The following is a 27,383-nucleotide window of genomic DNA, read 5'->3' on the forward strand; positions in this document are numbered from 1 at the left end:
CACAGTCAATGTATGGCAAAACAAATACAATATTGTAAAGTAAAATAAATTAATTAATTAATTAAAAAAAAGTAAAGTACCAGTCAAACATGTGAAAAAAAAAAAAGTAAGTGCTTGATTGTATTAAGCGCCCACTTCACCAAAATCGTATATACTGACCTTCCCCCAGTGCCACTTTGGAGCAGTCTCTCAGAGCTATCTGAGGTGCTGCCTCCCGGGCTGCAGTCCTCATTTTGCCCCAAATAAAACTTAACTCACAACTCTCATGTTGTGCACCATTTTTAGTCAACACAGGCAGGTAACCCAGCCCTCATGATGGAGCAGAAAGGCGCTGAGAACGGAGCCACTGGAAGGACGAGCAGGCTGGGAGGCTGCGCTGGGAGGGGTGGCATGGCTCACCGTGGGGTAGGCCTTGACGGCCCTCTCGATGATGTCCCGTACGCTGGCCTTCATGCTGTTTTCCACCTCCCGCAGCCAGTCCTCCACGTTGCTGGATGGGTAGATGGAGAAGGACAGCTGCACCTCCTCACCCTCTGCCGAGTACATATGTGTGATCTCCAGGTCCTCCTGAAACAGCAGCTGTGGGCGGGGGCACGGGGGAAGCAGTGAGAGTGGGGTGAACCTCCGTGTGTCCAGAGGCCCTGCCCACCAGAGCCCCAGCGTGGACCCCGCCTGTGTCCTCCACCTTCAGAAGGTGGCTCTCGCCTTTGGGAGAGAGCTCCCCTTGGCTGGACCTCCCCTGATTCTTCGTGGGCAGGACAGATCTGCCTGCTCCAGCTGCGGCCCCGCCCACTTGGGGAAGGAGGCTAAGTCTGCCCTGTGAGTGCTCCCCCATCCCCCACCACAGGCCTGAGAGGCCTCCCTTGTAGATGAAGATGAGGATGAGGGGATTCAGAAGCCTCTGACCTCTTGGGTGCCTCAGCCTAGCCAGCACCTCAGTGGACTGCAGGGGGGCCAGGGCACCCCTGGATAAGCTGGGAGCAAGAGCTCCCCAACCCTGAGCCAAGGGAGCTGACCCTCCTCCCACAGGACCCAGGGATGTCTCTGAGGCCCTTGGATCTCATTCCCTCCTAAAAAGACTTGGGGTGAAAGAAGAGGTATCCTCCCTGGGATGATGCCCTCAGGGCACCTGAGCCCTTGGCCCAGCTACTCACCTGGGCGATGTTCTCGAAGCACTTGCGCAGGTGGGGTTGCACGGCAGTAGGGTCCTTTGTCTGGGACAAGATCTCGAGCAGCTCGTCATCAGATAGGAAGTAGAATCTGCCAGGGAGACGGGGTGAGGGCCGTCAGGCAGCCCTAGGTCCCAGCTGTCCCAGTACTACTGACATCCCTGCAGCCCACCCTGACAGGGTACTGGGCCCCAGCCTTGATGGCAGGCGGGAGCAGAGCAGGCATGGGCCAGGCGTCCCCCACCTGGGGAAGGCGCTCCGCTTGGTCTCCAAGTACTCGCTGAGGCCTTTCTGCACCATGTCCAGCAGCTTGTTGCAGTCCCGCAGGCTGTCCAGCAGCCTCTGGTCAGAGCACACATTGATCACCTGCAATGGTCCAGGTCAAAGACAAAATGAAAGTGAGTGGGTCCGGCTGGGAGGCAGCAAGGTGGGCTCAGAGGACCCATACGTGCTTCCTAGAGACTCTCAGTGAGCCTGGGAAGAGAGAAGGGCAGGAAAATTGCCCTAAGCCAGGGGCTGCCTCTGTAATTCAAATAGACACATGTACCTCAGTGTTCACTGTAGCGCTATTTACAACAGCCTAGGTGGGGCCAGTGGTAAAGAACCTGCCTGCCAGTGCAGGAGACATTAGAGACGTGAGTTCGATCCCTGGGTCGGGAAGATGTTCTGGAGGAGAGGATGGCAACCCACTCCAGTATTACTGCCTGGAGTATCCCATGGACAAAGAACCCTGGTGGACCACAGTCCATGGGGTCACAAAGAGTCAGACGCGGCTGAAGCAACTTGGCACGGGGGCTGTCTCCATCACTTGTAAGCCCCACAGGAAAAAAGCCTATGATTAAAAACTAGGAATTCTCTACTGGTCCAGTGGTTAACAATCTGCCTTGAAATGCAGGGGACACAGGTTCGATCCCTGGTCAGGGAACTAAGACCCCACATGCTGAGGGGCAACTAAGATCCAGTGCAACCAAATAAGTAAATGAATATTAAAAACAAACAAACAAAAAAAACTACAATTAACCAAAGCCAAGGAATTTGATTTGCTGCAGGACTTGTCAGGTCCTTTAAAAATACTAATGGGGACTGCAAATCTCCAAGAGGAAAAACCATCAACTGCTGTGTTTCTGAGGCGTGTCTCAAGACTGGGGAGCCCCTCAGGGGGACAACGGCCAAGACCAAAGCCTTGGACTCATCCTCCAGTCTCTCTTGCTCGGGGAGAGTTGAGCCCAGGAACCTCTTCAGTGCCCCAGCCGCCCTCCTCCATCCCCGTGTGAGCTCGCCTCCCGGTTCTCGTAGGCATTCTTCATGATCTTCCTCCAGATCCGCTCCATTGTCTGGTAGCGCTTGCTCTCCACCGGCAGCTGCCGGTTGATGTCCTCGGAGCTGAAGATGGGCTCCAGGTAGAGCCAAGCCCGCTGACAGTTCAGCCACTCCTCCAGCACCTCCTGGACAGGGCGCAGACTGTCAGGGCCTGCGATCCAAGTTGGGTCCTGTCCCCCATGACCCAGGCATTTTATCCCACTAGAGTTCTGGGCAGAGCACTGGAGACCAGAGCCTGCGCCCATGGGGAAATTTCTAGGTGGCGCTGTCAGTCACAGTACTCCAGGGAACAAAGAGGCTGCATGGATGCCTGCCTTCCAGGGAAACCCCAAGTCCCCCATAGGATGTCCAGGCCTCAACAGAGCCAGGGGAGCTGCTCTTCCTTCGAGAGAGTCACACCTCAAGCAGCACACCACGAGGAAACAATAGAGAGCCCAGTGCATGGAAGCCCAAACTAGCCTTCTCTCCTGGGAGGACTCTGGGTCTATGGCCCCAGGATTCTTTGTGGTGTACTGGGATTTGAGCTTGAGATCCCCCAAAATACTCTCTAAAACATCAGTCCACAGGTGAGCCCTCTTCAAGTCACCTTCCCCTCTCGCCTCCACAATCCTCTTTCCGAATCTGTCTCTTGCCTTTCCCTATCAGTGCAAACACATTCATTTAGTCACGAGTTCATTCTCTTCCTCACGAGCTGTGTGCTGTGTCAGGCTCAGGTCAGGCCCATGTGGGCTCCAGAGGAAACAGAGGAGAGGGTGGTCGCTTGCCTTCGAGGAGCCCACCACCCTCTGAACAGCCAGTTACGCCTCTGAATCACTGAGGGGCCAGCACGTGTGATGGGCTCTGTAAGGGGCACCGACCAGAAGCCTCAGTGGGAACACCCCGCAGGCGAGGGGTGGTGGGGGAGTCCATGAGGGCTGCTTGATGCTGATCCCAGGAGGAGATGGGACTCCAGGGAGAGACGAAAGCAAAGGATGGAGACCCAGGGACAATGCTGATGACCTCAGGCCTCTCTGGGTGACCCAAGGAACAGAGAGGCAGGTCTTCCTCTTTCAGCTTCTGCCCTTCACTGGAAGTCTTCAAATAGCTACCAGGAAGGCCCCTGGAAGGAGTTGCTGGGATCACACTAGTAGGCCTGGCCCTGGACTGACCTCAGGGCTCTGCAGAGAGCCCCAGCCACTGGCCTCGAGAGCCCTAAAGAACAGTGATCCCCAGTGCCCTGGCGCCCTCACCCCAAGGCGGCTCCAAATGAGACAGGAGTGGGAGTGGGAGGCTCAGGGAAGAGTGGGAAGGGACACTGAGGAGCCTCAGGCCCCGAGGTGTCCAGCCTGAAAAGCCCCAAGCCTGGAGGTCCCAGCTGTCCCAAGCCCAGGCAGCACTCAGGGGTCTGGGGCAGCTCTTGTGCTCCTCTTTAAAGGCAGCTTTGGACCAAACTCTGGCCCCACTCCATGCCCTGAACTGCCAACTCCAGCAGCCCAAACTCAGAGATGGACAGCCCCATTCTAGTCCGCCTCCTCTGACTGAGGGGCCTGTCAGAGAGCCAGGAGCCGGGCAAACCTGGGCAAGGCACTTCACCGCGTCCAGCCCCACCCGAACATCATCAGGAGCCACCTCGGGACAGGGCACTGGCAGGGTGGGGGAGGAGAGGGCAGGAAGGCCCACCTGCGTCAGCTTCAGCTTGGTCTCCCAGGAGTTGATGCGTTGCTCAAAGGGCTTCTTGTAGGGTGAGAAGGACATGCTCTGGGTCATGACGATGTGGTCATCGAGCAGCTGCGAGGCCTCGTCTGGGCTCTTGAGGATGTAGGTGTCCGTCTCCTTGTAGGGCATCACGTTGAACAGGATGGTGGACCACTCCTTCTCCATCTTGTCCAGAGCCTGGGGGTGGGGGGCAGGTGGTACAAGACAGGGTTGGGTCCCCAGAAAGAGTGGGCCCACACTGAGCAGCACTGGGCAGGGAAAGGCAGGCTTTGCTCAACCAGGACCTTCAGTCAAGCCCCCTCTGTAGACTCTCATCGTGTCTAGTCAACAAGTCCCCCATGGGCCCTCGTCGGAATCCAGGGCTGATGCGCTCTCACACGCTCTCATGCGTGTACTGGTATGCTGTGGGGCAGCTAAGTCACTGGTTAGGAGCTCTGGTCCCAGTTCCAGCCCTTACTGGCTAGGCTGCCTTGGCCAATTGCTGAACCTCTCTGAGCCTTAACTTGCTCATCTGCTAAGTGAGGCAATGCTCTCAGCATGTTCCTGAGGGGGGAATAACTCGAGAGGAATAACTGAGTAATAACGGGGCTGGTGGACACTGTGCCAAGCACTTCACACACATTACTCACACACTTCATAAGATGCAGCTCATCCCTGAGGTGAGGGACCCCAGGGATGGGGCCCAGGACTGTCACCTTCCCACGCCATCGGGCAGCATGTGGGAGGGGCGGGGAGGGCCTGTGGGGGGCGGCCCACCTGCTCGATGGCGTACTCCTTGCCGGCCACCTCGGCCACCTTGCTGATACTCTCGATGTGGTCCTGCAGGTTCATCCCGAGGCAGCGGGCAAAGGTCAGGGTGGCCTTGGGCCTGACATTAATGTTGATCTCGCTGGACAGCACATCCCAGTGCCGGTTCCTCATGCCAGGGTTGCGCAGCCCCTGGATCAGTGGGATGTACGGCTTGAACTCCTCGATGCGGGCCCGGATGTCTAAGGCCACGTCCTGGCAGGCTGCAGGGCAGGGCAGGCAGGGGTGAGAGGCAGCAGGCTGCGGCAGGGTGGGGGCGAGGGGAGCGGCGGGCTGGCTGGGCTGCCTACCTGGAATGTCTTTGAACTGCTTCACGCACTTGTGCATGGTCTTGAAGGACTCGATGACGTTCTTCTCCAGCTGCTCTGCGTCAATGGCTGACAGGGGGTCATTCATCCAGCTCTCGGACCAGCGCAGCCAGTCGGAGGCTGTGGTCCAGAGGTCCAAGTAGGGCTGGAACTCCTTCACCATCCTGGAGAGCTTGTCGTACTGCAGAGGCAGAAGAGCTGGGGCTGGGCTAGGCTGCTCCTCCTGGGCCCCCCGCCCTTGCTCCTGGCTGCCGCCCCTGATTCGGTCCCCAAGGACTCAGGCCAGGCCTCTCTTCTTCCTTCCCCCACATCTGGGCTCTGAGTGGCTGAGCCAGGTCTGTGCTGAGCCTCCCGCCTTCTGCTGGGGGTCCAGCCAGCCTCCTCGCCCTGGGGACCACGGGGTGGGTAAGCTCATCTCTGCAGCCTGTTCAGTCCTGCCCCCCACACATGCCAGGGCCCTGCCAGCTGGTGGCTGGTTCCAGAGGTGACCGCAAAGGCTGCGGGCTCCTCCTTGAGCCCTTCTCAGGGCTGGGGGACAGCGTGCCCGGGGATAGGCCTACGTTGGTGATGGGCAAGCCAAAGATGCGCTCGCGGTTGTTGTAGAGCATCGCCAACTGCTGGCAGTCCTTCAGCTGCTTCTTGACCCGCCGCACCTCGTTGGCGATCTCATGCGCACGCACAATCTCCACGTGGGTGGAGAAGCCAGCTACCACCAGCTGTGGGCCAAAGAGCGAGGCATCAGGGGCTTCTGCGGCCCCACCTATGCCCATGCAGCCCTGCACACATCCAGGGAACCCGAAGTCCCCAGAGCATCAACATCTCCCAGTTCTGAGAGGATTTTCTCCTGGAGGGGGTGGTTCCTGGTCCCTCACAGGCAGCTGACTGCCCCTGGTAACATGACAAGGTCAGATGAGACCTGGTGCCCTGAATGCCATGCCCACTGGGGCACCAGGATACAACTGAAGAGCTGGGGCTCTCTGAGACCCTGAATTTCCCGGGAACTTGCTGCCTAGGCAGCTCTCTGGCCTTCAGATCACTCTTTTAGCCACTTGCTCATCTGTCCAGCAACCACTGACACAGCACCTCCTGACTGCGAGGGGCAAGGCGCAGCCCTGGAGGGGTGGGGGGTGGGGTGCAGGGTGTGCGGGCTGTGTGTCTGTATCCTCAGCCCAGCCTCACCTGCAGCCCTTCCAGCTTCTCCTGGAAGTTGTTCTGATCCATAAGCTGGATTTTGCGGAACTTCTCCTCATCTTCCAAGTGTTGCTGCCGCACCAGCTCTACCTGCCCAAGGATCTTGGCGGGCCAGTTGCTGGCAGCCCATCTGGATGGAGCGGGGGTGGGGAACGGTGGGGAGGTCACACTGAAACCACGGGGTGGCAGGCCAGATTGAAGGGGAAACGGGGGATCCGGGCAGCAGCTGGAGCAGCCAGGGCTGGGCAACAGGGAAGCAGAAGAAAGCCTGGAGGCAGCCGCTGCCACCCTGCGGAGTGGGGCTGCCTGGCAGGGGAAGTGGTCCCTGCCCTGGGGTCGCAGGCAACGTGCAGGGAGACGCACACCCAGTGTGCCCAGTGCAGTGACAGGACATGGAGGGAGTGGTGGCTGACGTGAGAGAAGCCATCCTGAGTTTCCCTCTTCAACCCCAGGCCTGCAGGGGCCTCAGCTCAGATGAGGCAAAGTGCCAGTCTCTAGCCTTTATTTCCTTGGTGATCAGCCAGGGATACCAGGCCTGCTTCCTTCATATCAATGCCCTCTGCCAGGCTGACCTGGGGGTCCTGTGGGCTTCAGGGATTCTGCATGCAGGTGGCCTCAGGCTGCAGGTCCTGTGGGAGGCCGCCCTGGGCATGTCCCACAGAGGAGGTGACTTAGGGCTCCCAGGCAGGGTTCCCAGGAAACAGTGCTAGTCGCTCCCAGGCCCCAGCAACCTGGAGGCACCCCCAGTCTGTACGACAGGCTGGGCAAGGGGTCTCAGGGCCTGAGTAAGGCTGTCCCAACCTGAGGCCATTTCCCATGATGCTCTTGAGCTGAGGCAGGGGGCCAGTACTCCTCCCCAGGTGCCACCCAGCAGGCTGGGCTTTCCCTTTTCTCTGTGTTCCCAGGGACCCTCAAGGGCTTCAACCACAAACAAGGGGATCATAAGCCCAGAGATCACATGTGTATCAGCAATGATGGGATAGAGAATGGAGATAGGCTGGGGGCAGCAGGGTCCCTAGACCAAGGGGGCCGGACTTCCTTCTGCCCCACTGGCCAGATGGCCCTGGGCCCATGCAGCGCCACGGCCTCTAGCATCTCAGCAGGGCATCTCTGGTGTGACTGCACGGCCTGCAGCCACTGTGGTTCGGTACCTCCTTCCCCTACCTCCTGCTATCCACTACCCACCTGGTGTGGGGACCAATCTCCCACTCACTTGTCACTGAAGTCTTCGGCGCTGAGGTTGTAAAGGAATTCATCCATGACCTGGTAGTCGCCCATGATCTTCACAATCCGCTCCTGCGTGTACAGGCAGCCATGAGAACCACGTGTACCTGGGAGGTGGGAGGATAACCGGACCAGGCTCCCCAGAGTGGTTGGCTGCTATGGAGAGGCTGCCCTCTTTCGGAGAGGCGAGGCCTGGGACGGTGGAGGAGAGGCCAGCTGCAAGGCTAGCTTTGAGCTTGGGGGTCCTGGGGCCGTGGCCACCACAACTCCAACCTCCAGCCCCCGACCCATGCCCTCTGCCCAGCTGACCTCCCAGACAGCAGAGCTCCGAATCTCCATTGTGCACCCAGCCTCCCTATCCTTGGAGCCCATTGTCCTCTGTGTATCTACCTCACTCCCAGCTTCCCGGCTCCTGCTCCTCCAGCTCCCAGTGGGCCCACCTCACCTCCAGCCCCACCAGCTTCTCGGGGACACCCTTCATCCACTCGCGAAGCTCAGCCAGCTCCTCGATGCTGTTGGGCTTCTCGTAGATCTTGCGGCTGATGCTGCGGAATTCTTCGCAGATCTGGCAGGAGGGGGAGGGCTCTGGGGAGGCCGTGGGCCCCTCTCTTGCCTTCCCAGGGCCCTGCTCCTCCTCCTCGGCCCCCCACCCCACCACATCCTTCAGTGCAATCTGAGACGGGGTGCTCCCTGCCAGCTCACTGGGGAGCTGAGGGTCACCTGGCACGTCCCCTCCTCCCCAGCCTCCTGCACCAGGACCACACCCTCAGCTCTGTGAACTGATCCATTTCAGGGGGTTCCTTGTGAGGGGTCCCCCGGTCTGTACAAGTCCAGGGAAATAGAGAGCAGCCCCCACCTCCTGGGACCTCTCATGGGGACCCCTGGCAGGGTCGAGGCAAGGAGACTTCCAGACCCTTCCATTAACACCCCTGAGCCTCACTCTGCATGCATGGGTGCATGTGCTGCTGCAGCCGCTGGGGCCAGACAGGCAGGCACTTACGTTGTCCACCTCCCTGTGCAGGTTCTTGGCCAGGATATCCAGGATGGCAGTGGCCAGGGCCTTGCGCTTCTGGGACAGGCTCTGCTTGACATTGTCCACGTTGATGCAGAAGGGCCCGATGATGATGCTGCTGGGCAGCGAGCCGTCCAGGACCTCTTTCTCGTGCAGGTGGGTGAGCACCACTTCCCGCACCTCCTCGGCTGATGGGCACTGCGTCTGGAAGGCCCTGGGGACAGCAGGCACCCACGAGGGGCAGAGGGTGGTGAGAGGGCGGGCGGAGGTCACCCAGACAGGCAGACACACTCCAACGCATGCACGCACTTGAGGAAGGTGTTGACATCATTGTTGTTCAGCTCCAGGTACTTTTTGAACTCCCTGGCGTAGGCCTGCAAGGGGATCATGGCCTTGCGCACTGCACTGGCGATGACGGCCCGCAGCTCTTCCACCAGTGGCTCGTGAAGCCCCACCGACTCCAGCAAGGGGTCGCCGCTGATGAAAATGTCCTCCATCACCAGCTGGGGGCGAGGGGGAAGGGGCACAGAGCTGCATGAGCCACAGGGCAGGTGGGCAGAGGGGTGGGAGTGTGGTTCAGACTGAGTGGGCAGGAGTCTGGGGGTGGTGGTGAGGGGACAGTGTTTCCTGTTGGGTCCCCCAGATAGGGCTATGGACCAACACAAGGCGGGAAGCCCTGTGATGCCCGCTGAGCGGCAGCATCTTCCTCTGCCTTCCCTGGCTCAGCCCCAGGGCAATGAGACAACCACGTTGCTGGTGGCTCTAAGCAGCAAGGGAAAGAAGAAGGGACCGGGTTACAGAGGCTCTGGCGTGGCGGGCTGTGCTGTGACGAGGAATGAGGGCTTTTGAGAAGGGGTCTCGAGAGTAGAGGTGGGTTTGTGTCTATATCCTGAGGGGAAGAGAGAGGTCAGGAGCTGGGTGGGGTCTGGGTCAGACATGGCTGTGGCAGGAGAGAGCGAGCCTCACTCCAGTCACGGGTCTGACCCTCTGCAGCTAGGTGAGCTTGGGCTGCTCCAAGCCTCCTCTACAGAATGGGAATGTTAATGGCAGCACCCAGGCACGAGTACCCACTGTACCTTCTCCAGCTGGGGCACTGTGTGGGTGGCCAGGATGCCCTTGTCAAAGAGCGTGAGCAGAGAAGTCTCAAACTGCTCCAGCGGCGTGCTGTAGTGCACCCCCGAGGTGTCCAGCATCAGGTCCACGATGAACAGGGGGTTCTTGCGGGGCCTGTAGGGACAGTGGCCGGGGGGAGCGGGGTGGGGACTGTGGGCAGGGGCCTGAAGAGGCACGCACACAGGAGGCGCAGCCCCTGCCTGTGCTGCCAGTCTGATGGCTCCGGAGCTTCTCCACGAGCGAGACTCGCCTCTGCCCTCTTCCCAGAAACTGCCAAGTTACCAGCGAGAAAGACCCAGACCAGCCAGACAGGCTCCTCTGTTCCGGCCACTTGCCCAGAGGCCCAAGGGCACGAGGGAGAGGGAGGACCTCCACATGATCCCGAGGTCATCAGGGCAGGTCAGCCAGACCCTGGGCGCTTGTGGCACCCGCACCTTCCCTGGGAGCCCACCAGCCTTAGCTCCAGACGCCCCATCACAGGCAACGACCCTCAAGCCTGGATCCCCTCTGAGCCTCTCCACACTCTGGATTGCTACCACCCTGACCTTGAATGAGCATCTCAGACATTCTGTGTTCCTTGCCTCCCACCAGTCCCCACAAGGGCTCAGTGAACCCTAGGAGTCAGCCTTGCCTCCTCCTCACACACGTCTGCCCTCCCCCAGCACTGCGGCCCACACGCTGCCCCAATCTGCCCTACCAGCCCATCGCCCTGTGTCTAGACAAGGACCAGGGCTATGGTCCAACTCCTCTTCTGCCTCGCTCATCCTCACAAAACCAAAGCATGGTTTGGGGATGTAGTTCAGATTGTTACTCCCCTCTGACGGCTGCTGACCACATTTAGAATAAACGCAGCCCCCGACCATGACCCCAGGAGGCTCTGCATCGTCTGGCCTGGTCCCGGCAACCTCTCTTGTGTCGTCCTGACCAGCTCTCCCTGCCTTCCCCACTCTAGCCGCAGCCGCTGGCCTTTCCTTCCGTGACGGCTCCAAGTTCTCTCTCTCCCTTCCGCGACTCTGCCTGGTGCCCCTTCTCCAGCATCCCCTGACCGGGTTTCCTCTCATCCTCAGTTCTTGGCTCAGATGTCACATCCTTCCCTGACCTCCTGCCAGTGGCCCCTCTCCCAGGTCTGTCACAGCTTCCGCCAAGATCAGCAAGAACTGTATCTGTTTACTGCTTTGCTTGCTGTCTGTGCCCAGGTGAGAGCTGGGGCCGTGCCCTTCTTGTTCCCCTAGAACCTTGCCTAATTCATGGCAAGTGCTCAGAAAACATTTCTCGGGCTTTCTTGGTGGTCCAGTGGTTAAGAATCCGCCTGCCAAAGCAGGGGACGCCACTTTGATCGTGGGTCCAGGAAGATCCCACATGAAGTGGGGCAATTCAACCCATGCACCACCACTACTGAGGCCTGCGTGCTCTAGAGCCCGTGCTTCACAAGAGAAACCACCGCAGGGAGAAGCCCAAGCACCGCAACTAGAGAGCAGACCCTGCTCACCTCAACCAGAGGACGCCTCGTGCAGCAGTGAAGGCAGCAGAGCCAAAGGTGTAGGTTAGCAAACATTTCTCACCTGGGGAACTCAGCGCCTGACTGAGATGGAGGTCACCAGAAGACACACCAGCCGGAGGTGCTGGGACATCCCCTAGCAACCAGCGGAGCAGCCCCTACCCCTGGCATCCAGGACCTGGCAGAGCTGGGACCCTGCCCCTGGCGGCCCCAGTCCCCCCAACTCTTCACTGCCCTAGCCACCGGCGCCTGAGAAAGAACAGTTCTGGTGTCGACAGGTGGCTCTGCCCAGCCGAGCCCTACCTGTAGGGGCTGTTTATTAAGTCTTCGCCCCAGACCATGTCGTCGGCGCAGTCAAGCACGCTGCAGCAGGCGTCGTTGATGAACTGCGAGAAGCTGGCGAGTGAGTCCTGCACCAGGAAGCGCAGCGTGTCCTGCAGCATGTACTTGAGCAGCTCCATCAGCTTGCGCAGCTTCGACATGAGGTACACCTCCCAGTTGGTCTCGTAGAGGTTGTACCAGCCTTTGCTCATGTCGCGGAGGCTGCTGCGCATGGCCACCTTAAGCGTGCTGATCCAGCTGTCCTTCAGGAACATCTGCACCTGCGGGGCCACGTCTGGCATCATGGGGCTGCCTGACGGAGGGGCCCGCTTCCTGCAGCTGCCACGGGGCGCCCTGCAGCCGCCACAGGGGGCCCTTTGGGCTCAGATGACCGTCCTCTGACCCCAGCTTGCTGCCAAGCCCTGCCAACCAACACCCCCTGCCCACCTCCCAACTGGGGACCAGGGCTTGTGGGGGAGGGGAGAGGGGAAGGAGGGAGGGGCAGCAGAAGCCAGTTTTCCCACCAGTCAAGGGAGAGACGGAGAGACACGGAGAATGAGGCAGACAGAGAGAGTGAGGCACAGAGTGGAGCAAAGAGAAGACGCTTTCCTCCTAGTCCTGCTCGTGCCTGTCTCCCTTGACACTGTACACCCCTCGCCCCTCATACTCTCATGCTCAGGTAGAGACAGGGGTGTATGGGGTTCCTGCTCCCCTCTCCAAGGCCAGGAGTCTGCTTCAGACGCCTCCAGTGTGGGACAGAGCACGACTAGAAGAGGTGCCCAGCCTGCTTATCCTTTTCTGAGATGAACCACCCCCTTGGTGGCCTCCCCAGTCTCCTGCAAGGTCTGTGAGGAGGCAAGGCCTGGTTTCAAGGAAAGCAGGAGCTCTCAGCTGATGGGCTCCCAGGCTTCCCAGGGCCCCTGTCTGTGTCCAGTGGCTCCGAGGCCCTGGCCCGCTGCCGCCTTCCGTCCCCCGGATGCCCACGCACCTGGGAGAAGGTCTGCGACTGGATCTGCTCGAACTCCTCCAGGCGGCTGTACTTGGAGAGGCTCGAGTGGAAGAGGGACATGGTGGTCACCTTGTTGCACTCGGCCCGCACCTTGCTGAGGGCCGTGATGACCTCCGGCCGTGTGAGCAGGGACACGAAGGTGAAGTCTGCCTTCTGTTCCAGGAAAGGGTACTTGGGTACACTCACCAGTCCTGCCGGGGTAGGTGGGGACAAGGCCCAGTGTCAGACCAGCCTTGGATGGACCAGCGATCAGGGACAATCTCCCAGGTAATGATGGGGAGAAAATTCCTGCCTCCTCCCTGGAAGAGACACCCAGGTCCCTGGAAACTCTTCTTCCCCATCATCTACCTAGGTGACCCCAAGGCCCCGCAGTGAAGTGCCCATTCTGGGATGGTTACACCAGTTCCCTCCAGGTGACTCTGGGTCACAGGCCCCTTCAAGGTGGGCAAGAACCGTGGGCTCCCTCCCCACCCCCTCTCACTTACCCTGCACACAACCCCTGGGCCCAACCATTTACCCAGTCACTTCTGCACCAGACTTTTCAGAAGCACTTTTTTCCACCACCACCCGCTCCCTGACCCTAAACCCCAGCTCTCCAAGTAGGTGGGAAAAGAAGGGGATGAGTTCTGGGGACAGGGAGGTCCCAGAGGGAGGGGCTGGAGGGCTCTGGCCAGGGGTGGCCAGGGGACCACCTTTGCCCAACCACCCTCACCTCGCTTGGGCACCTTCTCCTCCTCCTTCGTAGGCAGAGTCACGTAGGAGAACGTCTCCGGCTTGGAGGAGACGATTTTGTCAAAGTTGATCTTGTTCATGCTGCGCTCGTAGTCCAGGCTTACTTCCCTGGAGAGGTTGCTGAGGTGCTCCAGAACCCTGCCCACAGGAGTGGAGAGGGCAGAGTCAGTGAGCTCCACACACCCTGCCACCTGCATACAGCAGGCCGGCTGGGCTCATGGCTCTGCCCTGCCACGGACCTGGGGATACGGGTTTAGGGTGTCCCCTCTGCATTCTTGGGTTCACCTCTGTAATGTAAAGCCAAAGATATTCTAAATGATACAAAACTTAAGAAATGGAATTATGGACAACCAAGGTAACGATGGACAGGGAGGCCTGGCGTGCTGCGATTCATGGGGTCACAAAGAGTCGGACACGACTGAGCGACTGAACTGACTGAACTGAACTGAAGGTAACAATGGTGACATCAATTCAACTCTCCCTGGATACATGTTTTAAAAAAAGAAAAGGAAAACCAAAGCAAGAAGAACAAATAATATTTACTGAAACCTACACCTTTAGCATGACTAGAATAAAGAGAACATCCAAACTCATATTATCTTCAAGCAGAAAAACATCAACTCTCAGTGCGCTCTCACTCACACTTCAGCTGCAAGCCCTCATGGAGAACAAGGGAAGTCTGAAAAAAAACTGCAGGGAGGGAAGCGCGGTAGCCCCAAGATGGATCTAAAATCCCTCCAGAAAGAGAAAATGTTTCCTAACTGCAAAAAAACCAAACAAGGTACATCAGGGCGCTTACTAAAAGGGACTTAGCAGCGCTTGTTCAAGGTAGGAGTCTCTGAAAGGCCTAACTTATAAAGGGGGAAGGTAACAGGAAAGGGGTCTTTTGGAGATTGGGAGTGTGAGGCAGCTAGAAAAACAAGTGAAAATTAGGAATCCTGCAAGAGAGAACAAAATCCTGGAGGACACACAACTCTCCCCGCCTCCCTACCCGCAGCACAGACAAACACACACACCATGGCCATGCATTTAAGAGAAATTAATAAGCCAGTTTGCTAAACTAACACAAGAGGGCGCATGGAACTAAAAATCTTGTGCATTCTTCCAAATCCATGAAATGAGTAGGTGAAAGACTATATGTATATAAAGCTACTGGAAGAAAAAGAAAACACCTTACTTGATGAAAATCCTCACATACCTTTCAACAAAGATAAAGCAGAGGAAAACGAATACAACGCTGCAAACTAGAGTGTATCTTTTCAAACACGCATTTGGACACATGAAAAAATAAAACATGGGTATAGGCAAATAACAGGAAGAAATGATATTTAATTGGACTCAGTGAAAAACAGAACTAAATTATCTAATGAAGGAAAGCTAAATTATTATAAGATGTCCAAGGAAGAATACAGTCAAATTTAAAAGGTAATAAAATACATTTGTGAAAATTAGGAATATAACCAAGAGAATAAAAATGAGAAGAACAGAAAAGGATCAGAAAGTTGTTGAATTAAAAACAGGTAGAGTGCCCCTGACCCTGCAGCAGGCCATGCCGACCCATGTCTCCGCTGGGGACTCCTGGAGACTCACAGCACACTCTGATTCTTATGACCAAAATCAGGTGAAGCCTGGCAGGAAAGACAAAGGTGGCATTTAGGAGGTGTCTATCACAGTCCAAGAGAGGGTGATAGTTAAGTCTGGACTACGGAGAAAGTAACGGAGATGAAAGACGGCTGGAACTGATGAGGAAACAGAAGGTCAGAGAAGTGGAACAATTTGCCTGCACCCATGGAACTAATAAGGGGTGACCCCAGCCTTTACACGGTCGTCACACCTGGAAACCACAGTGTTACATATATGGGCATATTCAATTCTCTGTCAATAAGACCCTGATAAAAACTCTGGACCCTGGGGATTAAGAGATCAAGCCTCGAACCTTTGGAGTGGGAGCACTGACTCCAAGACCCTAGACTACCAGAGAACTAACCCTAGGGAGTATCAAACAGTGAGAACTCACACAAAGGAAACCACTTGAACACAAGACCTGGCATCACCCAACCACCAGTAGCACTCTGCGCAGGACACCTCATCTAAACAACAAACAAAACAAAAACACAAACCCAGTCATCAGCAGACAGGATTACCATCAGAGAAGAACAAACAGACAGAAACTCAGCACAAATCTCACCCTATATGAAGTTTACACAAATCACGGGACCAAACTTAGGAGGGAAAAAACCAAAACGAAGAAAGAATTCAACTGTGAAGCCTGGGAAAAAGAGATCTCAAACACAACGCTGCTGCTGTTGCTAAGTCGCTTCAGTCATGTCCGACTCTGTGCGACCCCATAGACAGCAGCCCACCAGGCTCCCCCATCCCTGGGATTCTCCAGGCAAGAATACTGGAGTGGGTTGCCATTTCCTTCTCCAGTGCATGAAAGTGAAGTGAAAGTGAAGACGCTCAGTTGTCTCCGACTTGTAGCGACCCCATGGACCGCAGCCCACCAGGCTCCTCCGTCCATGGGATTTTCCAGGCCAGAGTACTGGAGTGGGTTGCCATTGCCTTCTCCAGCTCAAACACAATAAGTTTTAAAAAATAATGAAATGGCAGAGAAATACTACACAGATGAAGGAACAAGCTAGAAACACAGTCCAAATAAATGAAAAGGAAATAGGCACACTACCTGGAAGAGAATTCAGAATAATAATAGTACAGATAATCAAAATCCTTGAAAACAAAATGGAGAAAATACAAGAATCAATTAACAAAGACCTAGATGAATTAAAGAATAAACATACAGAGACAAACAACACAATTACTGAAATTAAAAATAGTCTAGAAGGAATCAAAAGCAGAATATCTGAAGCAGAAGACTGAATCAGTGAGCTGGAAAATAAAATGGTGGAAATAACTTCTGAAGAGCAGAGTAAAGTAAAAAGAATGAAAAGAACTGAGGACAGTCTCAGAGACCTCTGGGACCATATCAAACGCACAAACATTCGAATCATAGGGGTCCCCAGAAGAAGAAGAGAAAAAAAAAAGGGTATGAGAAAATATTTGAAGAGATTATAGTTGAAAATTTCCCCAACATGGAAAAGGAAACAGTTAATCAAGTCCAAGAGGCACAAAGAGTCCCACCAGGGTAAATCCAAGGAGACACACACCAAGACACATACTAACCAAACTAACAAAGAGTAAACCAAAAGAAAGAATACTAAAAGCAGCAAGGAAGAAGCAACAAGTAACATACAAGGGAAACCCCATACGCGTAACAGCCGATCTTTCAGCAGAAACTCTGCAGTCCAGAAGGGAATGGCAGGATATATTTAAAGTACTGAAAGGGAAAACTCTACAACTAAGATTACTGTAACTGGCAAGGACCTTATTCAAAATTGATGGAGAAATAATTTCAGACAAGCAAAAGTTAAGAGAATTCAGCACCACCAAACCAGCTTTACAACAAATATTAAAGGGACTTATATAGTCAAGAAATATAAGAGAAGAAAAAAGACCTACAAAATCAACCCCAAACAATTAAGAAAATGGCAATAGGAACCTATATGTCAATAATTACTTTAAATATAAATGGATTAAATGCTCCAACCAAAAGATACAGACTGGCTGAATGGATACAAAACAAGACACACATTTACGCTATCTGCAAGAAACCCACTTCAGACCTAAAGACACATATAGGCTGAAAGTAAGAGGATGGAAAAATATACTCCATGAAAATGGCAAGCAAAAGAAATCTGAAGTAGCAATCCTCATATCAGACAAAATAGACCTTAAAATAAAGAATATTACAAGCGATAGGGAAGGACATTACATAATGATCAAGGGATCAATCCAAGAGGAAGATATAACAATTGTAAATATCTATTAGATGGGGAAACAGTGGAAACAGTGCCAGACTTTATTTTTTGGGCTCCAAAATCACTGCAGATGGTGACTGCAGCCATGAAATTAAAAGACACTTACTCCTTGGAAGAAAAGTTATGACCAACCTAGATAGCATATTCAAAAGCAGAGACATTACTTTGCTGACTAAGGTCCGTGTAGTCAAGGCTATGGTTTTTCTAGTGGTCATGTATGGATGTGACAGTTGGAGTGTGAAGAAGGCTGAGCGCCAAAGAATTGATGCTTTTGAACTGTGGTGTTGGAGAAGACTCTTGAGAGTCCCTTGGACTGCAAGGAGATCCAACCAGTCCATTCTGAAGGAGATCAGCTCTGGCATTGTTTTGGAAGGAATGATGCTAAAGCTGAAACTCCAGTACTTTGGCCACCTCATGCGAAGAGTTGACTCATTGGAAAAGACTCTGATGCTGGGAGGGATTGGGGGCAGGAGGAGAAGGGGACGACAGAGGATGAGATGGCTGGATGGCATCACGGACTCGATGGACGCAAGTCTGAGTGAACTCTGGGAGTTGGTGATGGACAGGGAAGCCTGGCGTGCTGCGATTCATGGGGTCGCAAAGAGTTGGACACAACTGAGCAACTGAACTGAACTGATGCACCCAACATATGAGCACCTCAATACATAAGACAAATACTAACAGACATAAAAGGAGAAATTGACAGTAACACAATAATAGTAGGAGACTTTAACACCCCACTCACACCAATGGACAGATCATCAAAACAGAAAATTAATAAGGAAACACAAGTCTTAAATGATATGTTAGATGAGATGGATCTTATTGATATCTTCAGGACATTCCATCCAAATGCAGAATACACCTTCTTCTCAAGTGCACATGGAACATTCTCCAGGACAGACATCTTGGGTCATAAATCAAATCTCAGTAAACTTAAGAAAACTGAAATCACATCAAGCATCTTCTCTGACCACAATGCTATGAGACTACATATCAATTATGAGAAAAAAAAAAACTACAAGAAACACAAAACACGTGGAGATTAAACAACACATTTCTAAATAACCAACAGGTTACTGAAGAAATCAAAAGGGAAATTAAAAAATTCCTAAAAACAAATGACAATGAAAACACGACAACTCAAAACCTATGGGATACAGTAAAAGCAGTTCTAAGAGGGAAGTTTATAGCAATACAATCCTATCTCAAGAAACAACAAAAACATTGAACAGACAACCTAACTTTACACCTAAAACAACTGGAAAAAGAACAACCAAAAAACCTCCAAAATTAGTAGAAGGAAAGAAATCATAAAGATCTGAGCAGAAATAAATGGAAGAAACAATAGAAAAGATTAATAAAACTAAAAGCTGGTTCTTTGAGAAGATAAACAAAATTGACAAACCATTAGCTAGGCTCATCAAGAAAAAAAAGGAGAAGAATCAAATCAACAAAATTCGGAATGAAAAAGGAGAGGTTACAACAGACAATGCAGAAACACAAAGGATCATAAAAGACTATTATGAACTATACGGCAGTAAAATGGACAACCTGGAAGAAATGGATAGATTCTTACAAAAGTTCAATCTTGCAAGACTGAACCAGGAAAAACAGAAATTATGAACAACCCAACTACAAGCACTGAAATTGAAGCTGTGATCAAAAATCTCCCAAAAAACAACAACCCAGGACCAGATGGTTTCATAGGTGAATTCTATCAAACATGTAGAGAAGAGCTAATACCTATCCTTCTAAAACTCTGTCAAAAAATTGCAGAGGAAGGAACACTTCCAAGCTCATTCTAGGAGGCCACCATCACCGTGATACCAAAACCAGACAAAGACAACACAAAAAAAGGAAACTACAGGCCAATATCACTGATGAACATAGATGCAAAAATCCTCAACAAAATTTTAGCAAACAATTCAGCAACACATCAAAAAGCTCATACACCATGCTCAAGTTAGGTTCATTCCAGGTATGCAAGGATTCTTCAATATATGCAAGTCAACCAATGTGATACACTATATTAACAAATTGAAAGATAAAAACCATATGATAATCTCAATAGATGCAGAAAAAGCCTTTGACAAAATTCAGCACCCATTTATGATTAAAACTCTTCAAAAAATGGGCATACAAGGATCCTACCTCAACACAGTAAAGGCCATATAGGATAAGCCTACAGCAAACATTATTCTCAGTAGTGAGAAACTGAAAGCATTCCCCCTAAGATCAGGAACAAGACAAGGGTGTCCACTTTCACCACTGTTATTCAACATAGTCTGGAAGTCCTAGATACAGCAATCAGAGAAGAAAAAGAAATAAAAGGAATTCAGATCAGAAAAGAAGTAAAGCTCTCACTGTAGATGACATGATACTGTACACAGAAAACCCTAAAGATAGTATCAGAAAATTACTAGAGCTAATCAGTGAATTTAGCAAAGCTGCAGGATACAAAATCAATACACAGAAATCCCTTGCATTTCTATATACTAACAATGAAAAACCAGAAAGAGAAATTAAGGAATCAATCCCATTCACCATTGTAACAAAAAGAAATAAATATCTAGGAATAAATTTACCTAAGGAGACAAAAGAACTGTACACAGAAGATTATAAGACACTGATGAAAGAAATCAAAGATGACATAAACAGATGGAGAGATAGTCCATGTTCCTCGGCAGGAAGAATCCATATTGGAAAATAACTATACTACCAAACGCAATCTACAGATTCAATGTGATCCCTATCAAATTACCAATGGCACTTTTCACAGAACTAAAACAAAATATTTCACAATTCATATAGAAACACAAAAGACCCCGAACAGCCAAAGCAATCTTGAGAAAGAAGAATGGAGCTGGAGGAATCAGCCTTCCTGACTTCAGATGATACTACAAAGCTACAGTCATCAAGAGAGGATAGCACTGGCACAAAACCAGAAATACAGACCAATGGAACAAGACAGAAAGCCCAGAAATAAACCCATGCACCTATGGGTACCTTAATTTTGACAAAGGAGGCAAGAATATACAATGAGGCAAGGATAGCCTCTTCAATAAATGATGCTGGGAAAACTGGACAGCTACATGTAAAAGAATGAAATTAGAACACTTCCTAACACCATACACAAAGATAAATGGATTAAAGACCTACATGTAAGACCAGAAACTATAAAACTATTAGAGGAAAACATAGGTAGAACACTTGATGACATAAATCAAAGCATGACCCACCTCCTAGAGTAACGGAAATAAAAAACAAAAGTAAACAAGTGAGACCTGATTAAACTTAACAGCTTTTGGACAGCAAAGGAAACTATAAGCAAGATGAAAAGACAACCCTCAGAATGGGAGAAAATAAAATAAAATGAAACAATAAGCAGCTCACACAACTCAATGCCAGAAAAACAAACAACCCAATCAAAAAGTGGGAAAAAGACCTAAACAGATATTTCTCCAAAGAAGACATACAGATGGCTAACAAACACATCAAAAGATGCTCAACATCGCTCATTATGAGAGAAATGCAAATCAAAACCACAATGAGGTATCACCTCACACCAGTCAGAATGGCCATCATCAAAAAGTCTACAAACAATAAATGCTGGAGAGGGTGTGGAGAAAAGGGAATGCTCTTGCACTGTTGGTGAGAATGTAAATTAATACAGCCACTATGGAAGATGCTATGGAGATTCCTTTAAAATCTATGAATAAAACTACCATATGACCCAGCAATCCCATTCCTAGGCACATACCCTGGAAACCAAAATTGAAAGAGACACATGTATCCCATTGTTCATTGCAGCACTATTTACAATAGCTAGAACATGGAAGCAACCTAGATGTCCTTCGACAGATGAATGGATAAAGAAGTTGTGGTACATATACACAATGGAATATTACTCAACCACAAAAAGGAATGCATTTGAGTCAGTTCTGATGAGGTGGATGAACCTAGAACCTATTATACAGAGTGAAGTGAGTCAGAAAAAGAAAGATAAATATCATATTCTAACACACATATACAGAATCTGGAAAAATGGTACTGAAGAATTTATTTACAGGGCAGCCGTGGAGAAACAGGCATCGAGAACAGACTTATAGACTTGGGGAGAGGGGAGGAGAGGGTGAGATGTATGGAAAGAGTAACATGAAACTTACATTACCATATGCAAAATTGACAGCCAACGGGAATTTGCTGTATGGCTCAGGAAACTCAAACAGGGGCTCGGTATCAACCTAGAAGGGTGGGATGGGGAGGCAGATGGGAGGGAGGTTCAAAAAGGAGGGGATATATGTATACCTATGGCTGATTCATGTTGAGGTTTGACAGAAAACTACAAAATTCTGTAAAGCAATTATCCTTCAGTAAAAAAATAAATTAAAAAGAAAAGTTTTTTTTAAAAAACAGGTTAATAAGAAGCAACATGATAGAGAGAAAGATAGGATAGAGTCTCTGATGAAAAGAAAACAATGGAACAGAGCTAATATCTAAAACAACAATTCAAGAAAAATTTTCAGAAATAAAAGAATATCTGAATTTAAACATTTAAGAGGCCGATTGTGCACCTGGGAAAAAATATCCAGAATGATCAACTCTAAGATGTACCCTAGTAAAATGACTAAAGATGAAAAAAATCTCCAAAGCCTCCAAGGAAAAAAAAAATCAAACAACGTACAAGTGAAGGGGATTTTGACATCAACTGTCTCAAAAGCAACATACAAAGCAGGACAAGAGAATAGCATTTTTAAAAGCAAGGAACAAAGTATATGAACCAAGAATTTTATATCCAGTCAAGCTGTTATTCAAGTTTTAAACATGCAAGAACTCTAAGAACACGATACCTTTGAGCCCTTTATCAGGAATCTAGGAGCTTCAACCTGTCAAGAGACTGATGGGGTTCAGGACACACCACCTAAAAATATGGTACCTTGGCACAGAATGTTCTAAGATGAAGGATCACAAAAACAGAAGATGCAGGAAGGATTCTCTGACCTTCCCCTTAAGCAGGTCGTAAGACCCTCAAGTGAGAGATAGCTCCCCTTATCCGGATGAAAGAGACATCGTTAGCTCCAGGATGGAGGAGGCCAAGAGGGACCTGAATGTGCAGACCTTGTTAAGGCCCCCCAGGCGATTCAGTTCATGTCCTTCTGTCCTATCACACTTCCTGCAACCTTCCATTCTTCATCAAACCTAGTATAAAAACACTCAGGTTTAACCTCTTCGTCTTTATTTCCATATGAATGCTCCCATGTCACATAAAACTCAAATAAGCTTCCCTCTTGATAATCTGTTCTCGGTCACTGACACGCAGCCAAGAACCTAGAAGGGTATAGGAAGGGAGAGGGTATCACCTCTCCTGCAAGATGACAGGGGAAACTTCAGGAAAAGGGTTCATGTACTTAATATAGTAGAGATTGAAGGTTAACACAGAGAGATGAAAGTGGAAGAATATTACCTTAGAATACTAATTAGAAAAAGGCAACTTAAAATGGGAGGAGGAAGGGATGAGAGAAGTAAAATAAGGTCAAGTACTGTTGCGTAGGGAATAGAAGGTTAGCAGACACATGAAAACCCGACAAACTGCAGAGTAGAAGGTTAAATAAGGAAGCAGGAAATTATAAGCACTGCAAAAGGATAAGCACAAAAGAAACCAGTAAAATGAAGGTACGAACTCTCCTAAATACCAAAAGAAAAATTTTAAGTAAAAGAACAAAGAAAACGCATTATGAGGAGAAAGAAACAGTATCGTATTATAACACTCATAATTTTAATGTGAAACAACATGACAGAGATGAGATCAAACGTATCAGCCGTATCCATAGAAGTGAATGGGCTGGACTCACTTTTCACAAGAAAAAAGATTTTCAGTTTGACTCACAAAGGCCCAACTATATGGCGATAACAACAGTCCTACCTGAAACAAACTAATTCAGAAGGATTGAAAATAGAGGGAGGGGCAAAGATTATATCTCTCTCTATATATATATAATGGAAACAACACCAAAAAATCCCCACCAAGTTACAATTCTGATATCAAGCTAAGTAAAATTCAGGTCAAAAAGCATTAGACCTGATCAAGGATACTTTTAAATGCTCAAAGTATCAATTTATAATGATAATATAACACACTTCTCTCACTGGACAAGAGTAAGTGAAGACGCAGAAGATGTAAATAATATGACCAATAAGGTCGATTTTTCTGGAGTATATGTATATATAAAACTTTTGTTCCTTAGTAACAGGACTACACCTCAAGTGCAAATGGAACAGTCACAAACACTGATTACATACCGTCATACAGAAAATACCAGCAAGTTCTATACAGTAGAAATATTATAAATAACACTCTCTGGTCTCAATACAACAAAACTAGAAATTACTAACATTTTAGCAAGTAGTTTCCATATGGAAAAAAGTTAAAACCTTATATTAAACTCTATGATGAAACAGAAAATAAAAATCAAATTTTTGTAATTAAAAAAAATGAAGTACTACATATCAGAATCAGTGGACTATGGCATTTTTAAAGGTATCAGAAGAAAATTCATAGCCTTAAATCCATTTATCAACAAGAATGTAAATAAGTGAATTAAATGCACAGCACAAATACACACGTGCACACAAACGATGAATATAGCAAAACACAAGCCAAAAGGAAGGAAATAATACAAACAAAAGTAGAATGATAACGATGTAATAAAGTCAATCCGGTTAATAATCCTAAATCCTATGTTTTAAATTAACAATCCAAACAAATCACAAGTAACTTAATAAAGTAAAAAAGAGAACATAATTCTACAAAATAAGAGGTGGCTGAGGAAGACAATGTTAAAATGAAAAAGATTTTAAACCATATTGCATATTTCTATGCAAATATATATTAAAATCTAGACAACATGATAATTTTCTAGAGAAATAAAATATAACAAAATTGACTCCACTGGAAAAAGAAAGCTTAAATAGACCAATTTCTGTAGAAAAATTAAGTTACTGAAAAAACACCACGTCCAAATGGTTTATGAAAGGATGACCACATAGCACAACAAAACCTAATACTACATTAAGAAATGATACACCATGGCTAAGTGAGATTTATTAAAGGATTGCAAGGTTGTTTCAATATTCAGTTTAGTTCAGTTGCTCAGTTGTGTCCAACTCAATATTAGAAAATCAATTAATATAATTCACCATAGGAATAGATCTAAGGAGACAAGCATGATTATCTCTATTGGTATTTTTAAATGTATGACATTTTTAATACATTTCAATGTATTTAGAAATATATGACAAAAATTTAAGAAAACAGAAATCAACAGGTACATTATTAAGTAAACAAAACCCCAAAGCTAGCATTTTTCTTAATGGAGAAACACTAGAGGTATTTCCACTAATATTAGGAACAAGGTAATGACGCCTACTGTCTCCACTACTATCCAATATTGTTACTGGAGGAATTAGAGACTGCAATTAGACAAGAGAAAGTAATTAGAAGACTGCATGCGTGCTAAGTCGCTTCAGTTGTGTCCAACTCTTCGCGACCTTATGGACTGTAACGCTCCAGGCTCCTCTGTCCATGGGATTCTCCAGGCAAGAATACTGGAGTGGGTTGCCATGCCCTCCTCCAGGGGATCTGCCCAACACAGGGATCAAACCTGCGTCTCCCGAGGCTCCTGCATTACAGGTGGATTCTTTACCACTGAGCCACTGGGGAAGCCCAATCAGAAGAATAAGAATTGGAAAATAATAAGTAAAATTATCTCTATTTCTAGACAGTGTGCACTTAGAAAGCCCTAGAGAATCAATGATAAATTCAAACAGTAAATGATTTCAGGAAGGTAACAGAACATAAATTAGTACAAAGAAATCAATCAATAGATGTAATAGTAGAGAAAGCCCATTCATAACACCAACAAAGAAGATAAAATATTGTATTAACCAAAAAATTCATTTGGGTTTTTCCATAACACTGTATGGAAAAATGCAAACCAAATCTTTCGGTCAATCCAATACTTAATGAGTAATGTGCAAAACGTACATGAATAAAACTTCAAAGCACTCCCAAAAGACACAAAGGTGAACTTGAATAAATGGACAGACATGCCTTGTTCTTGGATTGGTCAATTTGAGATCCCAAAGACATCAGCTATACCTAAGGTAATTTAAAAACATAATGTAATCCCAATAAAAATATCAAACATTTCCAAAACAGACCTAGAAAAGCTGATACTAACGCTCACATGGAGAAATAAGCATGGCAATTCCCTATCAAAAACTCAACAACTTTTTTTGCAAAAACATAAAAATCCATCCTAAATTTCATGTGGAATCTCAAGGAACCCCCAAATAACCAAAACAAACTTGAAAAAGAAGAACAAAGTGGGAAGACACATTTTTCAATTTCAGAAATAATGACAAACCTACAGTAATCAAAATATGTGGTACTGGCATAAAGACAGACTGATAGACCAGTGGAATAGACAGTATGGAAATAAACCCTCACATAACCAGCTGATTTTCAACAAGAGTGCCAACATCTTTCAATGGGGAAGACAGACTTTTTAATACATCGTGCCGGGAAAACTGGATATTCACATGCAAAAGAATGAAGCTGGACCCTTACCTAAGACCATATACAAAATTTAACTCAAAACGCATCAAAAATCTGAACATAAGAGCTAACACTGTAAACTTCTTAAAAGGACACATGGAAGAAAGGTTCATGACGTTGGATTTGGTGCTGATTTATCCATGATGCCAAAAGCATAACAATAAGAAAAAATCGACAAATTGGACTTCACCAAAATGAAAACCTCTGTGTCCTAGTTACACAAAAGACACTATCAACAGAATAAAAAGGCAACCCATGGAATGGGAGAAAATATCTTCAAATCACAAATCTGATAAAGGATTAATATCCAGAGTACATAAAGAACCAAAAATACAAGCAACAAATTTGAATACACATTTCTCCAAATAAGAATACACAAAACAGCCAATAGGCACATGAAAAGATGTTCAACATCACTAAGCATTAGGAAAATGCAAATAGAAATCACTCTTTAGAATGGCTACTATAAAGAGAAAAACCAGAAAATAACAAGTGTCAGTGAGGATATGGAGAAATTTGAATCCCTTGTGTCCTGCTGTGGGAATGTAAAACGGTGCAATTGCTATGGAAAACAGGATGGTGGTTTCTCAAAAAAATTAAATACACGGCTTTGCCAACACCACCGATGTCACCTGTAGCCACCCTGTACCACCCCACCATGGTCAACCCCACAGTGTTCAACATTCACTGGCAATGTGAGTCCTTGGGCCATGCCTCCTTTGAGCTATATGCAGACAAAGTTCCAAAGACAGCAGAAAACTCTAGTATTCTGAGCACTGAGGAGAAAGGATTTGGTTATCACGGTCCCTGCTGTCCCAGCATTATTCCAGGATTTATGTACCTGGGTGGTGACTTCACATCCTGTAGAGGCACTGGCAGCAAGTCAACTACAAGAAGAAATTTGATGCTTCCCTGGTGGCTCAGAGGTTAAAGCGTCTGCCTCCAATGCAGGAGACCCGGGTTCGATCCCTGAGTCGGGAAGATCCCCTTGGAGAGGGAAATGGTAACCCACTCCAGTACTCTTGCCTGGAGAATCCCATGGACAGAGAAGCCTGGTAGGCTACAGTCCACGGGTCACAAAGAGTCGGACACAACTGAGTGACTTCACTGTACTATACTATCACCCTGAAGCAAAGGGTCCTAGCATCCTGTACATGGCAAATTCTGGACCCACATAAACAGTGACATTTTCCATGTACACCACCAAGGTTGGGTGGCTGGGCTGCAAGCATGCGGTCTTTTGCAAGGTGAAGGAGGGCACCGATACTGTGGAAACCACAGAGTGCTTTGGGTTTGGCATGCACCAGGTTTGGCAAGACTGCCGAGAAGCTCGCCATTGCTGCATGTGGACAGCTCTAATAAATCTGACTTTTATTTTATCTTAACCACGGACCATTCCTTCTCCCTGGTCATAATAGCCTATAATCTTTGTGCTCTCACTGCAGTTTTTTGGGTTTTATGTTTTCCTTATCTCCTCCAAGTGTAGCTG

At 48.9% G+C, this 27,383-nt stretch overlaps 1 protein-coding gene across 1 annotated transcript in view; it reads right to left on the bottom strand.

Moving 5' to 3' along the window:
• Nucleotides 1-27,383, bottom strand: part of DNAH1 (dynein axonemal heavy chain 1) — a 78,838-nt gene that overhangs the window by 39,010 nt on the left and 12,445 nt on the right. The window contains exons 8-24 of the mRNA XM_068981809.1: nt 13,380-13,537; nt 12,647-12,858; nt 11,641-11,939; nt 9,803-9,953; nt 9,036-9,229; nt 8,715-8,940; nt 8,160-8,279; nt 7,704-7,786; nt 6,479-6,620; nt 5,860-6,015; nt 5,282-5,480; nt 4,941-5,194; nt 4,149-4,361; nt 2,450-2,614; nt 1,414-1,535; nt 1,155-1,260; nt 400-579 (exon numbers count right to left, since the gene is read on the bottom strand). Of these exons, the coding sequence (XP_068837910.1) occupies nt 400-579; nt 1,155-1,260; nt 1,414-1,535; nt 2,450-2,614; nt 4,149-4,361; nt 4,941-5,194; nt 5,282-5,480; nt 5,860-6,015; nt 6,479-6,620; nt 7,704-7,786; nt 8,160-8,279; nt 8,715-8,940; nt 9,036-9,229; nt 9,803-9,953; nt 11,641-11,939; nt 12,647-12,858; nt 13,380-13,537 (2,980 nt within the window). The remainder of the gene's footprint in view (nt 1-399; nt 580-1,154; nt 1,261-1,413; nt 1,536-2,449; nt 2,615-4,148; nt 4,362-4,940; nt 5,195-5,281; nt 5,481-5,859; nt 6,016-6,478; nt 6,621-7,703; nt 7,787-8,159; nt 8,280-8,714; nt 8,941-9,035; nt 9,230-9,802; nt 9,954-11,640; nt 11,940-12,646; nt 12,859-13,379; nt 13,538-27,383) is intronic.

The sequence above is a fragment of the Capricornis sumatraensis genome, chromosome 10 (assembly GCF_032405125.1).
Source record: "Capricornis sumatraensis isolate serow.1 chromosome 10, serow.2, whole genome shotgun sequence".
NCBI lineage: Eukaryota > Metazoa > Chordata > Mammalia > Artiodactyla > Bovidae > Capricornis > Capricornis sumatraensis.